The 16857-nt window shown below is 36.4% G+C and overlaps 1 protein-coding gene across 2 annotated transcripts; it reads left to right on the plus strand.

Moving 5' to 3' along the window:
- Positions 1-326: 326 nt before the first annotated feature.
- On the plus strand, positions 327-5774 carry LOC104896134 (hypothetical protein). Of its 2 annotated transcripts, none has more exons than XM_010682835.4 (6): positions 327-564; positions 760-852; positions 2125-2248; positions 2470-3401; positions 4057-4478; positions 4880-5774. In XM_010682835.4, exons 3-6 carry the CDS (start codon positions 2239-2241, stop codon positions 4986-4988), a joined length of 1473 nt encoding a protein of 490 aa, XP_010681137.2. In that variant the 5' UTR covers positions 327-564; positions 760-852; positions 2125-2238; the 3' UTR covers positions 4989-5774. The 2 variants fall into 2 exon arrangements, with proteins under 2 accessions (XP_010681137.2, XP_010681140.2); XM_010682838.4 differs by having other exon boundaries at positions 2174-2248.
- The last annotated feature ends 11083 nt before the right edge of the window (positions 5775-16857 follow it).

The raw sequence follows: 16857 nt of genomic DNA on the forward strand, positions 1-16857 counted from the left end.
TATTTATTTTTATTCAACGCTAATACTATTTTCTTATTCATTTCCCACAATAATATTTTACTAGCTGCTAAAATGAATAGTCATAACTCATAAGACATCGTTTACCCAACAAATTATTATTTAGGGTCGCTAATAATAATATATAAAAAAGGAGAAAGATCTCAAAACCCAGAAAAAAAGGTAGAAAATTGTCAAACTTAATTCTTGTAATGGAGACAAAAAAGAGTACTCTCAATAGTAATTAAATAAAGGGGTGAGGCTGGTGAGAGAGAGAAGGTATTTATTGCAAGCTTAACTATCCTTATTTATTAGCCTCTTCCCTTTTTTTTTCTTTTTTTTTGTAAGAGAATTATCTTTTCCTTTTCTCCTTCTTCGTTACTCTCCAAATTAAATTTTTCCTGCTCCAAAATTATTAATTTTTCTTTATTTCATCAATGATCCAACAACAGAGAAGAGAGAGAAAGTAGAGAGAGAAAATAGTTGACCTAGTTTAGAGAGATTTAGGGGAGGTTTGCTTTTTTTTTTTTTTTTTTTTTTTTGTGACTGATCAACAGCTCTTTAAAGGTGATTTTCTATTCTATGCTCTCTGTTTCTCTCTCTTGTTTGTGGGTTTTTTTTTCATGAACTTGTTTTGTGTTGTGTTTTTCAACATCTGTTGTCAACTTGTGATCAAATGATGGATTTGAAGAGTTTTCTGTTTGTGGGTGTTTTTTGTTTTTGTTGGATGATTGTTGTCTGAGATTTTGAGTTTCTGGATAGGTGAATTTTCCAGTTCTTTGGAGCCCCACAAGGAACAGCAACATCAGCACTACAAAGGGTTCTGCTGTTTTTGTTTCTGTTTTTTGTTGTCAGGTAAATTTTGCTCTAATTTTGTTTTTTTGTGCTTAGTTTTTTGTTCTGAAACATAAGTTTTACATTATTTTTTGGGTTGTTTTTTGTTGTTTATGTGATTTTATTCCAAATTCAGAATCAGATCTCTTTTTAATTCTTTGACTAATTAAGGGTTTACCCAATGATTTGTGGGATTATGGGATCATTATTGGATATTGTACAGTTTGTACTGAACTTTTGGGAATTTTCCTCAGAATGTTTAGGGAGGGCATAAAGTTCTTGTCCAAAATTGTCAGTATAATTTGTAATAGTAGCATATCATAAGCTCATTTTGTATTTTTGGGAAATTTTGACTATTTAAATTCCTTATATTCGCAAAAATGTCACTGTAATATGTATTATTATGAATCACATAAAGGTGATGAACAAGTGTTTCTCCAACATCTCTCCACAAGTTTTTATTTTTTATATATTAAAAAAAATATTTGGGATATTTTGGATCAGATCAAAGAAACCTGACAAAATTGGTTAGTGGGAATGGGATTGTTGATGAAAAGCAGACTGTCTGACTTTGTAAAGTTTAACAGCTTTAGTTATATCTTTCTTTTTCAATACTGCTGGAAATAAAAAGGACTTTTGAAAGTTTTCAAGCTCTCTACTTTTGTCTTTTTGTTCTTTCAAGTGTACTTTGATTACTGGGCTCAAGTAAAAAGGACATGTCTACATTGTACCACGATTACCGTTAAAAAATTGCAAATAACAACTTAAAAAGCGGAAAACAGGGTAAAAAAAATTATGAAAATTCTCAGTTTTGCTGAGGTTTAGCTTATTTTTTAACTCTTTTGAATATTTATTAGTTATATTTTTTACTAAATTCAAAACTTTGGATTACATAGTTAGGTGTATTTCCAATAATCAAAAGGACATAATTGTATATGAATATAGTTAATGGGACGAAGACATTGCTTCTAACTTTGGTATATGATAGTAGCTTTTTTCTTTCTATCTATCCCTTTCCAATTATTGTGTGAATGATGCATTTGATTTCATGGCTTAATAGCCTTAATATGACAATTTATACTTATAGTTGTAGTTTTCCTGATATCATAATGCAATCACATATTTCCTAGTTGCTTGTGTAATTATGATTTGAAAATGGTAAGTTGTGGTTGTTGATTTATCTTATCTGTTATCCTTTTTGAGTATGTCTTTACTTCTTCTCTTAGCCAAATTCGGAATGGCCGATCCTCTGGCTGAAAAATTCAATAACTAATGTTACTAAATTGTTGTGAGGTTGCTGAGGGATGAATTAATTCACATTTTCTTTGATTTATTTTGGTAGCACGAAGATATTTTCTAGCTTTGGGACTGTAAGACATTGTGTTGGAGATCCAAACCTATGTCAGAATGAAGCTAGGTAACCTGCAAATTTTATTACATTATATTAGCTAATTTTGTATATAGGTGGTACATATATGCTGAAGTGTGAATCTTTTTATTTTTTGACATTATTTTGAGGGATACAGTCTTTATATTTCAATGCCTGTATGTTTTTATAAAATTAAAATAGAATTGGGATCACTCTTGCTCTATTATTCAGCTCTAATGATGTGTTTACAAATGCCGGTTTAATGGCAGAAAATGAGCATGTGCTTGGTGTTCAAGCTCCCCCGAGAAAGTCATATAACCCTTTTGATTCTGATGATGAAGACTCAAATACTTATGCAAAGAGTAACATTAATGGGTATGATATAAAAAGCTTTGAGTCCACTCCAGACTCGTTGACCTTTCACTTGGACAGTGGTAACTTATCATGGGAAGAAGCTATACTCAATCATTCTCGGATTTTAAGTAATTCAATCAGTGCTGATGCAACTAGTGAGGAAGCTCTGTATAGGAAGGATACCGAACTATTTACTGATAAATCAGTTACTGAATGTGAGCTACCAGAGGTAATGTTTTCCTACAAAGATAATGGTTTTCACTCTGTCAAAGACATTGGGATAGATGACGGAGTTCCTACAAATGATACGGTTTGGATTAAAAGCCAAGACAATCATGAGAGTAAAACTGTGTCTTTTGTCCTACCTCTGAATGATGATGTTAATGGTGATGTGCCGTTAAAGGAAGGAATGAAAATTAGGTCAGATAATGATGTAGAAGAGGATCCATCCGTTCAAGACCAAGCCGAAGATTCAGTGAAAAAGAATGGACTTGTTCATGGAGCCTTAGAGAGGCCATACTCTGCTGATCAATGTGGGACTGATGATTTGCTAGAGGTGCATGAGTTTGAGCATGATTCAAGCGAGAAAGAGAAAGGGTTCGATTCTAGTTGGCAAAGTAAAGATTTGGTAGAGAGTGGTGCTGTGGTTTATGGTAGAAAAGACCCTCAAGTAGGTGTAGGTGAGAAAGATGAAGTAAATTGTCATAAGGAGGAGAATGCAGAGATTGAAGTCTCTGAGGAGGAGCATTGCAAAGATAATGTACCTCCAGAGCATGCAGACGCAGATTTATCCCTCACAAAGCCTTCAATTGTTCATGGAGTAGAAACCAGTATGGAGAGCAATGAGGTAGGTTATCTAGCAGTCTTCTTTATTTGGACTTCATCATATGTGTTTGTGTTCACTAGTGTCCTCTCTCCTTTTTTCTCTAGTAGAAGTCGGAATCAATGCACTAAATAGGAGATGATCCAAAGCTCACCACTTTCCGGAGTGAAAGCTTAATACACGCAATAGATCAGAAGTATTTTTTATTATAATTCAAAGTCAAGTGGAACAAGTATTTACTAATGGAGTAACCACCATACACCTCTAAGTAAAATATCTGACAAATTATGTATGTCAATCAGAGGATACATCACATTATTACAGTGCTTGCCACAGTCTGTTTGTAGTGTTTTGGTTCCCATGACTCAACTCCAAGTTCTTTGGGATTCTTGTTAAGAAATGCTTCATGTTTCCTGAACCAACCTGCCTTTTCATTTGAATATGAAGAGGACGGCCTACCACCCTACTTCTGCTCGAGATGGAAGAGCTAGGGAGAGGAATATTTTGGAGTTTACTATTAGTATCAGTACTATGTTTAAGCTTGTAGTCTAGGGTCAAGTATCACCTCAACTTCACAAGAGGTTGATTTTTCAAATGATGTTAGTGTGATGTTTTAGTGCCTTGATTGGTTTTCAAGCGCTGCAAATGCTGATCTACATTTATTGTATTATTGTTACAGCATCAAAATGAGGAAGCTACTTCGGAACAATCTGCTGAGCTCCCTGCATTACATGAACCAGTTAGTAATGGTATTAACAACACATTGTCCTACAATAGCAAGGTGGAGTCGGGAAGTATTATCTTGGATTTCAACGCTGCTGCTACTGATCCTGAGAAGGAAAAGGAGGACGAAGTTTCACAAAAGAATGAGGCAGTGGAGAAACCTCCTGTGACTCAAACTATGTCTAGGGATGATAGTGGAGCGCCTGGTAGTATTCTAGACCTTGGGACAGATAAGAGGGTTCATGGGGAGACGAGCTTTTCTGCTGCAATGCCACTTCCTTCATCTATAACTTACATGGGGCCCGTTGCACACTCTGGCAACATATCTCTCCGATCTGAAAGCAGCGCAGGCAGCACTCGTTCCTTCGCCTTTCCTGTGTAAGTTTTTCTTCTCATTAAAAGCTTGTCTCTTCTACCAGAATATTCAATTTCAAGCTTCACTCAATATGATGGAGAGCTGTATGCAACAAAACCACCTGTTTTTGTTATTACTTGTTCAATTATGTCCATCTATCCGTAGTTGTTTTTTGCCAAATTAAAGTACCTTTGCTTATCTTGGAATAGTGAAATGCAAAACTTTTTGAAGGATTGCTCCTCTTTACAAAAATAAGAGCATAAAGTGAAAGAACGATCTCATAACCTACAGAAGACTTTCTCTGGCTAACTGAAATTTAGCCAAACAGAGTTTTTCTAAATACTCATGTAAATGTCCTATATAACATCTTGTAAAAAATGACAATTCATTCTTACGATGTGGTAATGCTTGATTGGTTTTACAGGTTGCAGGCAGAATGGAATACCAGTCCAGTGAGAATGGCGAAAGCGGATCAGAGAAATTTTCGTAAGCAAAGAGGATGGGTTCATACACTCGTGTGCTGTAAATTCTGAGTCGTCTCTGTTCTTTTTTAAGTTTATAGTTTATACACATAGTATTTCGACTCTGGTAGGTTGGGGTTGGAAATTGGGGTTGGGGTTGTGCAGAGGTTTCATGATGGTGTTGGTAGGTATGGTTTATCCTTTAGGTTGCAGAGTTGAGATGTAAATGGCTATCTTAACATACTTTCATGTTGAGATTCCATCCTGAAGGTTTATGCATGCACATTGATTTTATTTATAGGATACATAAGAGATCTGGGGGCTAATGCTCGAAAATCTGAGACATCACTTTTGAACTGCTATGCGTATTGGCCCTGCCGGTTTAACCAGTACCTTCACTGTTGTAGACCTAGAAATGTTGAACCTCTGAGGACCTTAACCATCCTACTCCGCTAAACGTACACAACGGGCTGGTCTGGGTAGATCCCAACCGATCAATAAAGTAGCTGGGTTTGACCTGGTTATTACTGGGTGATCAGGGCTTTCAAATGGGGCACTACTCAGTGCCCAACATGCTCCATCAGAGATACGAGAAACTTGGTTTGAGTGAAGGGAATTTTCAGAATGTGAACTGGACAGGGTTTGCAGGATCAGAAACTATTTGTTGCTACACATATCTTCATCGATATTGATGTCTCTAAATAAGTTTTGTAGGTGAATGACAGACTTTTACATTATAGCTTGTCTGTATGCTCCATCAGAAAGTGATGAATTTTCTGTGAACAAGAGTTAAAATATTTGTAGCTATTTTCAGAGCTATAATGGTTAATCAAGAAAGCAACAAAACATTGTTTCTTATCCATCAAAACTGCAACTTGCATCATATCGATCAATACAGTTATACTTCCTTATAGTACTCCTGGATGTCATAATATAAGGAAATGCACAATCTATAAGGAGTCCATGTGTCGAGGAAAGATATAGAGAGATAAAAAGGAGGACCTATGTCATGAAGAGGTACGTTAAAAGAATTTTTTAACCGAAAATAGAACCGTTCTATTGTAAAGTGCTGCATGTATGTAGAGAATGTAAAGGAAGTATAGACAAAGAGAATTAAAGAGATTGAGAGTGAGGAGTAGCTCAGTTGATTAGAGCTTCTTTTTCAGTCTACAAAAGATCCTGAGATCGATTCTCATCTTAAGAGATGGAAATCAAAGAAGAGCACAACTATTGGATAATATTATATGTAAAGGGATAATATTATATTGTAAAGGATAGAATGGTACTTTACTAGTCATAGGTTTGTATTATAAACATTATAAATATTGAATGACAGGTTAACCTACAACAGGTTAACACAATTATTTCCCACACTTGTACATGGTATCAAAGCCACAATTTTTTTCTTCTGAAATTTTTAATTTTTTCCTCAAATAAAAATTTCGCACGACATGGATCTTGAGCGCCAGACTTCCGTCGCGTCTCCTGCCTCCGTGTCCCCGTCGCCGGCGTCGACCTCTGGTCCGCCGTTGCCTCCGCCGACGACCACACGCGGCACTCTGCCGTCCTTCCCGTCGTGTTACTCGACGACACCAGATGCTTTCGCATCGCCTAGCCGAAGCCCAACCACTACGTCTTTTGCGCCCCACCCTGGTTTCTCTTCGGCCATCTACAGTGTCGCCTCGCCTAGCCGGGTCCCTGCTGCCTCCTATTCGGTCTCTCCTCTTTATGGTGGTCCATCCTTGTCGCAGCACCTGCGATTCCCGCTAGGCTTTTCGCCGGTTTCGGCGCCGTCACCCTCTGCCGGCACTTTCCAACCCTTTATCACGCCGAACAGTGCTTCTGTATTTGCCCTCCCACAAATCTCCGCCCCTAATCTCAGTAATTTGGTAACTATTACTCTCTTCTCCCGAGGATTATTTGTTATGGAAAACCCAGATTACTTGTTTGCTTCTTTCGCATCAATTACTTGGTATGGTTGAAGGCACAATTTCTATTCCTCCTGCTACTGTTATTGATGATCATGGCATTACGATTCCTAATGTTCAGTTTTATGAATATTTGCGTGTGGATCAACAAATTAAATCATGGATTTTTGCCACCTTATCTAGGGATGTTTTTGTGGATGTTCATGGTTTATCTACCTCTGTCGAAATTTGGACTCGTTTACAAACTAGATTTATGCATGCTAGTATGGCCAGATCAATGGAATTAAAGGGTCATTTAACACGTATTAAAAAGACTGCTTCCCAGATTTTGCGTGATATTAAGGTGATTGTTGATTCCCTAGCTGCCATTCAGTGTCCTGTGTCGAACCAGGATTTAGTGCAGTACACCCTTTTTGGTCTTGATCGTGATTCATAATATGATCACCTTGTCACCACTTTGCTGCATTATCCGTTTCCTATCAGTTTTGATGATTTGCGTACTAAATTGCTCCTTCATGAGCAACGTTTATTGACCTCTAAGGATGCATCTGATTCTCATCATACCTTACTTGCTGCTAAATCTACTGCATCTGGATCAAGTTCCTCCTCCCATGCTAGTTCTGTAGGGAGAAATCGGGGAAGGAATAACATAAACAGAGGTGGTAATAATAATCGTAGGGGTAATAACAATCACAATGGTCGTGGCAATAATGGTGGCAATGGGGGAAATAATAATTCTCGTGGCTCTGGAAACAACAATGGTAATCGGGGACGCTCAAGTGGTATGAGTAAATATTCTAACTTGTCATCCTATAATATGTCTTGCCTAGATTATATTACTAATAATTTGTCGTCTACAGGGAGTAATTCATCAAGTAGTAACAATGTTACCTCTACCCCTTCTTCCGATACATGTGGTTTATGTTGGTTTCCAGGTCACCAAGCTACCTATTGTCCTCAACGGTTCAATTCCAGCTTTGTTCCATCCTCCTCTGAAAGTGTCACTCGAGCCTTAGTTGCACCGTCGGTTGGTGGTGAAGCTGATGACTCAATCTGGTACCCGGATTCGGGAGCTGCATCTCACATGACTCCTCAGGATGGTACGTTTTCTATTAAAACTCCTTATACTGGGTCTAGTTCTGTTGTAGTTGGTAATGGTACCTTACTCTCTATTAAAAGTACTGGAAATTTAACTTTAAAAACTGCAAGTTGTCCCATCCGGTTGTCATCTGTCTGTCATGTTCCTAATTTAAAACATAATTTATTATCAGTTAACAAGTTGTGTCATGAAAATGATTGTGTTGTGAGTTTTGATAAAAATTCTGTTTTTGTTAAGGACCAGATAACGGGGGAAGTTCTGCTTCAGGGAACCAGTAAGCAAGGTGTCTACCCTATTTAGCCCAGCATTGTCCCTCCCGAGCCTTCAGTTCCTGCTTTCCTAGCCATTAAGGAGTCGGGTGACATTTGGCATGCTCGTTTGGGTCATACATCTTCTAGCATTTTAGGAACCTTATGTTCAAATAAATATATCACATGTACCTCTAAGTTTCATGATGATTGTTTTGGATGTAAGCTAGGAAAAATTCATCGTTTACCTTTTGATTCAGTTGAACATATTTCTACATATCCATTATATAAAATTCAAAGTTATCTTTGGCAATCTCCTGTTTTGTTCAATCAATTATTTCGCTATTATGTTGTGTTTGTTGATGATTTATTGAGATATTCCTGGATTTATCCTTTACGTCGAAAATCGGAAGCTTATTCTAAATTTCTTATTTTTCAAAAGATGGTGGAAATTTTATTTAATTGCAAAATTAAAATATTTCAAAGTGATGGAGGACGAGAGTTTGATAATTCTCCTCTTCTCCAACATTTTTCTGATAATGGTATAATTTTTCAAAAATCCTGTCCCCATACTCCAGCTCAAAACAGTGTTGCAGAACGCAAACATCGTCATATAATTGAAATGACACGCACTATGATAATTCATTCTGACGTTCCTGCTGGATTTTGGGTTGATGCATCATATACTGCCACTTACACTATCAATAGATTACCCAACTCGGTTTTAGGGGGTGTCTCTCCCTTTGAATAATTATTTCATCGTCCCCCTTCCTATCAATTTTTTAAAACATTTGGATGTGAATGCTTCCCGTTGTTTCAGAACTCTAAAAATCACAAACTACAACCTAAGTCTAAAACCTGTGTTTTTATTGGATATCCATTAGATTACAAAGGGTATCGATGTTTTGATCCTACTACCAATAAAGTCATCACTATTAGTCATGTCCTTTTCCATGAACATAAGTTCCCTTATCGTACTCTGGTTGGTTCTGCGTCTGCTGTGCCCCACACCTCCTCGTTAGTATTGACTTGTGACTGGAACCTCACAAATGTTGCTCGTACGGACCCAAGAAAGCCTATAGGCCCCTCGTCCTCTCCTCGCAGCATTCCCGCTGCTTCCCTTCCGGACGCGGACACGCCATTTGTGCGGTCTGCCTCGCCCGTGCTGCACTCAACGCCCTCGAATTCTCCTCGCAGTCCTGCTGCGTCAGCCCCCATCCTCGTCCGCGTCTAGTCCCCCCTCGTGTCTGCCTTGCCCGCTATCGAGCAAGCGCTCGATGGCCAGGTCGGGCCTCTTCCGGTTTCTGCCCAGCCAGCTTGCGCGTCCTCGCCCACTGCTGTGCGTGGCTTGGAACCTGCCAATCCTCCTTCGCGTGTTGTCTAAGCATGTCATTTACCCTCCCATGCCATGACCCTCTCCCAAGTTTCACCATCGTCGTCTAGTCTTGCGTTGTCCAACCCACCCCTGTCACCCCCGACTTCTGTAGTTGGCAACCACCATCCTATGGTTACTCGCTTAAAGGACGGTGTCTCTAAGCCTAAGGTCTTTATGAATTTAAAAACTGATGTGGTTGAGTCTGAACCTACTAATTTTAAACAAGCTTCTAAAGACTCACGTTGGCGTCAAGCTATGTTAGATGAATATAATGCTTTAATTAAAAATGACAAATGAGAGTTGGTACCTCGCAACTATGATAAGAATTTACTTGGTTGTAAGTGGGTTTGCAGGATTAAATATCATTCTGATGGTTCTATGGAGCGGTTCAAGGCCAGACTTGTTGTTTTTGGCAATCACCAGCAAGCAGGTATTGATTACTTTAAAACTTTTAGTCCTATTGTTAAACCTACTACTGTTCATCTGCTTCTTACTATTGCTATTTCTCTTAAATGGTCTATTCGTCAGTTAGATGTCAAAAATGCGTTTCTTCATGGTTTTCTTAATGAAGAGGTTTATATGCGTCAACCTCCGGGTTTTATCCATCCATCTAAACCTACTCATATTTGTCGCCTTCGTAAGTCCATTTATGGTTTGAAACAAGCTCCTCGAGCTTGGTTCTCTAGGTTTAGCAATTTTCTTCTATCTATTGGTTTCAAGTGCAGCAGTTGTGACACTTCTATGTTCACTCTCAAATATCGTGGTCATCTCATTATTCTGCTATTATATGTTGAGGACATTGTCCTTACTGGTAGTAGACCTCCTCTTGTTGCCAAATTCATATCTGTTCTTTCTTCTCAATTTGCAATGAAGGATTTAGGGGATCTTCATTACTTCTTAGGTGTGCAGGTTGTGCGTACTCCATCTGATTTATTTTTATCTCAACATAAGTATGTTTCTGATTAACTTCGTAAATTCCATCTTCATACGGTTAAACCAGTTACCACTCCTGTTGTCTCTAGAGTAACATTGTCGCTGCTTGATGGAGAACTTCTTGCTGATCCCACAGATTATCGTAGTATGGTCGGTGCATTGCAGTACTTAACTATGACTCGTCCTGATATTGCTTATGCTGTTAATATGGTGTCTCAGTTTATGCATGCTCCTCGTACTACTCACCTTCATGCTGTAAAAAGAATTTTCAAATATCTGCAGGGCACTTTGGATTATGGGCTTTATTTATATAGCAGCAGCTCTCCTACTGTTGTTATTGCCTATTCTGATGCAGATTGGGCAGGATGTCCTGACACGCGACGTTCTACTACTGGCTATGCTGTTTTTCTTGGGAAGAATTTAATTTCCTGGCGTTCGAAAAAGCAACCTACTGTCTCAAAGTACTCCACTGAAGCTGAATACAGGGTTGTTGCCTACACAGCTGCAGAAACAATTTGGCTCAAGCAACTTCTTGCTGACATTGACTATTTTCTCCGTCGTCCTGTGATTGTCTATTGTGACTATGTCTCTGCTACATATCTCACTGCTAACCCAGTTCATCATGATCGTAGGAAACATATTGATGTCGACTATCACTTTGTTCGAGAAATGGTTGCCAAGGGATGTCTTATTGTTCGACATGTTCCTACTCAGTCTCAGGTTGCAGACATTTTTACTAAGAGCCTATCTACTGACTTGTTTACTAAACACCGTACCAAAGATTGAGGGGGTGTAATGGATAATATTATATGTAAAGGGATAATATTATATTGTATAGGGTAGAATGATACTTTACTAGTCATATGTCTGTATTAGAAACATTATAAATATTGAATGCCAGGTTAACCTACAACATACAGGTTAACACAATTATTTCCCCACACTTATACAACATCAAGGAGAGAGAAAGTGAAGCTTTAACTCTTCCATGGAAGAAATCGAATCATTATTCAGTTGAAACCAAACTTAGCATCTCTCATTTTTTTTTTTTGAGCCAAGCATGTAAGTTAGTAATTGCAGACGGGGACTCAGCTTGAGTTTCTTATATATATATTTTTTTTTGGACATCACTTGAGTTTCTTATTGAAGCTACAAAATGATTAACCAAGTTCAAATTCGCTAAGCTCTTATTCAAATTGTGAGGTCCATTAGAATTACATTACAAATTTGTTGCATTTTGTTCTACTAAAATATTTTTCATTATGAAATGATTGGGTCTTGTTTTTCGAATTGATGTAGGCATTTAAATTTACCTTCACGAGCTCAACTTATCATTACTTAATTCGGTGGTAATTATACAATTAATTAGATGAAGACTTTTCAAGCTTTTCGATTGTTCTTTACGTTTCATATTAATTAGATTTGCAGTCAGTTTAATTTGGTCTTTGGAGAATATATCTTAAACGAGAGGGTAGTGATACAATAGCAAAGGTTTGCTCTTTGGATAATGTTTACTAGCTTTTATATGCACGCGATGCGTGCGTTAATTTCAAAATTTGTTATTCTATTAGATACTCCATTTGTACTTTATTTATGATTAAACTTAAATGTGAAAAATTCAACAGTTAGATGAATTTAGATATATTAATTCACTAATGTAAAAAAATAAAAAGGTTGCGAGTGATTGTTAACATCAATTTTTTGTGAATGAATATTGAAAAGAAAGAACAAAAATAATGAGTTGGTTTAACTGAATTAAAGAGTATCAAAGGTAGTGAATGTTCAGACTTTTCATGTGCACGTTATGTATGCCATCTTTTTTTATAAGGTATAAATATTTTGTCCATTTAATTTTTGATTGAAGTATTCGATGCATATACAATTTTAAACTTGTTTTAAATGGCAAGTTGGAATGAGAATTTTTAAATGATTTGCTTTTGTAATTTTTTTCATTCCATTAGATCATTAAGGGTATTTTAGTCACTTCAAAAGAGAACACCACACCTCCTCCCTTGGCTTATATAATAGAGATAACTATTACATTGTCTAGTATAATTTCTTTAAAGTGCTCATTAAGATATCATAATGCTTGTATTGATCACAGGGTCTAGGTTGAGAACTTATTCTTTTCATTTTATTTTTTGGCACAGTATAAGAAGTTAGGGCACCCTTCTCTCAAGGGAGTAGAACTTATTTTTTTTCATAACTTCTTGACAATTATGGCCCTATTTGGCACTAGCGTTTGAGGTAGCGGTTTGCAGTTTGACATGATTTAAACACTACTTAAGAAAATTATGAGTGTTTGGTTAGATAGTGGTTGTAATAGCGAGTAACAGTTGGAGTAGATTATGAGTAGCGGTTGTGGAACGTTACTACAAGTAACGTTTGCGATTTAGATGTAGCGATCTAGCAAATAAACACTATAATAGCATAAGTTAGAATTATTAGCCAATGTTTTTTTATTTCTTTTTCCTTTTAATATTTATTTTACAATAGCAGAGATGTAATTTAAATATTTATTTTTAAAAATAAGATATTTTACAAGTATTTTAGTTTGGTAATATAAATTTTTTGAGGGTTGAATATTTTCTTAGATTTATACATTTCTTTGAGCAGCTAAAAAGTCGTATACTCCTTTTGTAACTTCTTTGGAAAACTAAATCTTGAATTTAACTATTGAACGATCGTATGAAATCGTTGTAGTTTATTTCTTGTTAGAATAAATGTCATTTATTGTCTTTTACAATTTCAACGGCTACTTTTGCTAAACACTTGTAGTTAAGCAACTAATTTAATCACTGATCGCTGACAGCTAATAGTAGACAGCTAACAGCTACCCCCAACAGCTTCACCTACTGCAATCGCTAACAGCGACTAGACGCGCTAGTTTTGCCAAATATGCCCTATGCCTTTTTGACAAATTTGGGGTAAAAGGTTAATCGTGTGGCTTGAATATTATTCATCGATAGGTAGAGTATTTATACAAAACCTAAGGTAACATAAGATAGGAAACAATCTTTCTAATAGATATAGGACCATAACTATAAATTATTCAATAAATAATATTTTTAACGTAAATAAACCTAAATATATTATTCTCTTAATAATATCAATATGGAAAATATATCATACGTATATTTTCCGATACGGATTATATCTCATATCTCTAACATTTTTGGAGCCAAAATACAAATGTGACTTCTATATTATAAAATTCGAATGAAGATTCTAAATAGCTTGCATCTACAATTTTGCCATACATTTATGAACAGTAGTGCCCATAGCTTGGATCTACAATAACCATGACCCTGTTTAAGTGTTTGACTCCTCAGGTTAGCTCTTTTCATAATTTGCTTCTGGGTGATGTTGTTGAAGCTAGTCAAATATCATTTTTGTGCTCCTACTAATTTATTTTCAATTGTATTTTTTATAATTGATTCAGCTTAAGAAACAAATTCTTAGCTATGAAATTCATTCCCCTATATGCTTAGGTGCACAGTGTGTGGCTAATAGCATGAGACAATCTTAGTCACTTTCATATTTGGCCTATCAGTTATCTTTTATGTTATATTTGTTCATCTGTGATGTTTATACTCCTAGATTCTTTTGTTTGATCACTGATTTATGTTTTACAACTTCAAAGCGTCTTAAATGTGTATAATTCATAATATTTTTAGGTTGTATAGTTTTGTATTCATGGACTGGTGGATTTAGCCATCAAGGTCAGCTTCCCAAACTTTAATTTTGTCTTTTTCGTGAGCCTCTTTTTGAATTTCTTCTTCATATTGTTGGCAATTGCTTCCTTGTTTGAAAGCATAAATGAAAAAAAATTGGATATCATGGACCCCAACATGAACAAATTGTTGGCAAAAACAAAAAAAGAATTGTTGTGAGAAATGTATAACAGAAAGAAGATATTGAGAGGAATGTATCAGTATGATGTTTTTATATATGAATGAGCAATTCACTTCTTATAATAGCTGTATCTATAAGCAAAAGTTTCACTATGTATGTTTGCGTAAATTCAACAATTGGAGCAACTGGGGGAAAAACTTTCCCAACATGCATTAACTGCGTGTCAGTTGAATGTCCATTTCGGTGGACTTCACTGTAGCTGAACAGTGGAACTTACCGTTCCACTGTTATCTCAACATTCCCCATTGAATGTCCACCGATAACTCATAATAATAGACATTGTCTCATTAAAAACCTTGTTTGGAAAACCCTACGGGAAAAACTCATAACTAATTAAGGAAAAGAGTACACCTATCATGTATCCTTATATGCTTAAAATTAACTGTCAGATTAAAAACCTTGCCAGGAAAAACCCAGTGGGGTAAAAACCTGATCGAAGGGAAAAGAGCGCGTCACATATAATACTCCCTCTGAGTCTAGTATATATCACGAAGATGACGCATTCCAACTTTTCGGATTAATTCTTCAAATTTCTTTGCTTGAAGCGATTTGGCGAATAAATCTGCAAGATTTCACATGATTGTATTTGTTGGTTGTTTATTGTCCCTTCCTTTTGGAGGCCATGAGTGGTGATAAATGTTTAGTTTTGTCTCCTCTGATATATCCTTCGCTAACTTGGGTGATACATGCAGTATTGTCTTCGTAGATGGTAGTTAGATTTCTTGTTATTGTTTCCATTCCACATTCTTCTTGGACATTCTTGATCATTGACCTTCGCCATACATATTCCCTTCCAGCTTTATAAAGAGCAATTAGTTCTGCATGATTTGATGATGTGGTCGTCAAAGTCTGCTTCGTGGATTTCCAAGATATTGCGGTACCTCCATAAGTGAACAAATATCCGAATTGAGACTTAGCCTTTTGTGGGTCTGATAGGTACCCAACATCTTCATAACAAGCAAGTGTCGCATTTGGTTTGATAGAATAATCCAAGATCTTGTGTTCCTCGAAGATAACGTAATAAGTGTCTGCCTCCATTCCAATGTCTCTTTGTTGGTGTGTTGATGTATATAGCTAACAAGTTTACTGAAAAAGCTACGTCAGGTCGAGTATTGTTAGCCAAGTACATTAAGGCACCAATCGCACTTAAATATTGTTAGGACCAAGCTTTTTTTTTGTTTTCTTCTCTTGGCCTGAATGGATCATCTTTCACATTCAGGGATCACACTATCATTGAGAGTTTATTGGGTGAGTTTTGTCCATGAAAAAACGTTTCAGAATTTTTGTGTATATAGTTTGATTGATGGACAAAAATCCCTTTTATCAAATGTTCCATTTGCAAGCCAAGGAATTTTTTTGTCCTCTCGAGATCTTTCATTTCAAATTATTTCATCAAGTACTTTGCAGTCACTTTGAGTTCTCTAGGAGTTCCAATATAATATTCAAATCATCGACATAGAGAACAATGATGTCGATTCTCGATTTACACTGCTTAATGAATACACAGGTACTGATTTGATTATTTTTAAATCCTTCTTTCAATAGGTATTCATCAAGACGATTATACCACATTCTACCAGACTGTTTTAACCGAAAGAGTGACTTTTTGAATTTTATTGAAAACATCTCTTTGGGGATGTGATTTTCTGGTAGTTTTAGTCCATCAGGGACTTTCATATAAATATATGTGTCAAGTGAGCCATACAAATATGCGGTCACTACAACTATCAACCTCATTTGCAATCCTTTCGAAACTGATAAACTTACCAGAAATCTCAGTATAGTTGCATCAACTACTGGAGAATATGTCTCATCATAATCAATCACTGGTATTGCGAGAAACCTTGGGCTACTAGCCTAGCCTTCTATCTAGTAACCTCATTTTTTCTCATATCATTTTCTCACAAATACCCATTTATACCCAACTGATTTTACACCTTCCGGTATCTTGCTTATTTGTCCGAATAGTTCACATTTTTCAAGTGATTTCAATTCTCCTTGAATTGCTTCTTTCCATTTTGGCCAATCTTTTCTACGGCGACATTCATCTACTGTATTTAGTTCTATATAATTTTCATTGAATGTAATTTCAACCGCTATTGAGTAAGCAAAGATTTCATTCAAGACAACATCTTTTCGATTCCATTGTTTCTTTGTAGAAACATAATTAATTGAAGTTTCATTGTTGTCTATGCTTTCATGTTCCTTTTCTTCTAACATGATTATCTTTATTTTAGTTTTCATCATGCTCCGTTGGAGGATGTATATTAATTTCATTCGTTGGTTCGCCTTACCTTTTCATTTTTCTCGATTTTGAGTCATTAGAACTGGGTGGTCTACCATGTTTTCGGCATGCTATTGATTCATTTTTAATGCCCTTATTATCACTAGGAATTTCAATCCGTGCCGGGGCATTCTCCGCAGATACATGTGACTTTGTCAC

Source organism: Beta vulgaris, chromosome 6, assembly GCF_026745355.1.
Source record: "Beta vulgaris subsp. vulgaris cultivar EL10 chromosome 6, EL10.2, whole genome shotgun sequence".
NCBI classification, from domain to species: domain Eukaryota; kingdom Viridiplantae; phylum Streptophyta; class Magnoliopsida; order Caryophyllales; family Amaranthaceae; genus Beta; species Beta vulgaris.

Coding starts and splice junctions, on each gene's coding strand:
- LOC104896134 (XM_010682835.4), top strand. Junction 3,402..4,056: donor CCAGTATGGAGAGCAATGAG/GTAGGTTATCTA, acceptor TTATTGTTACAG/CATCAAAATGAGGAAGCTAC. Junction 4,479..4,879: donor CGTTCCTTCGCCTTTCCTGT/GTAAGTTTTTCT, acceptor TTGGTTTTACAG/GTTGCAGGCAGAATGGAATA.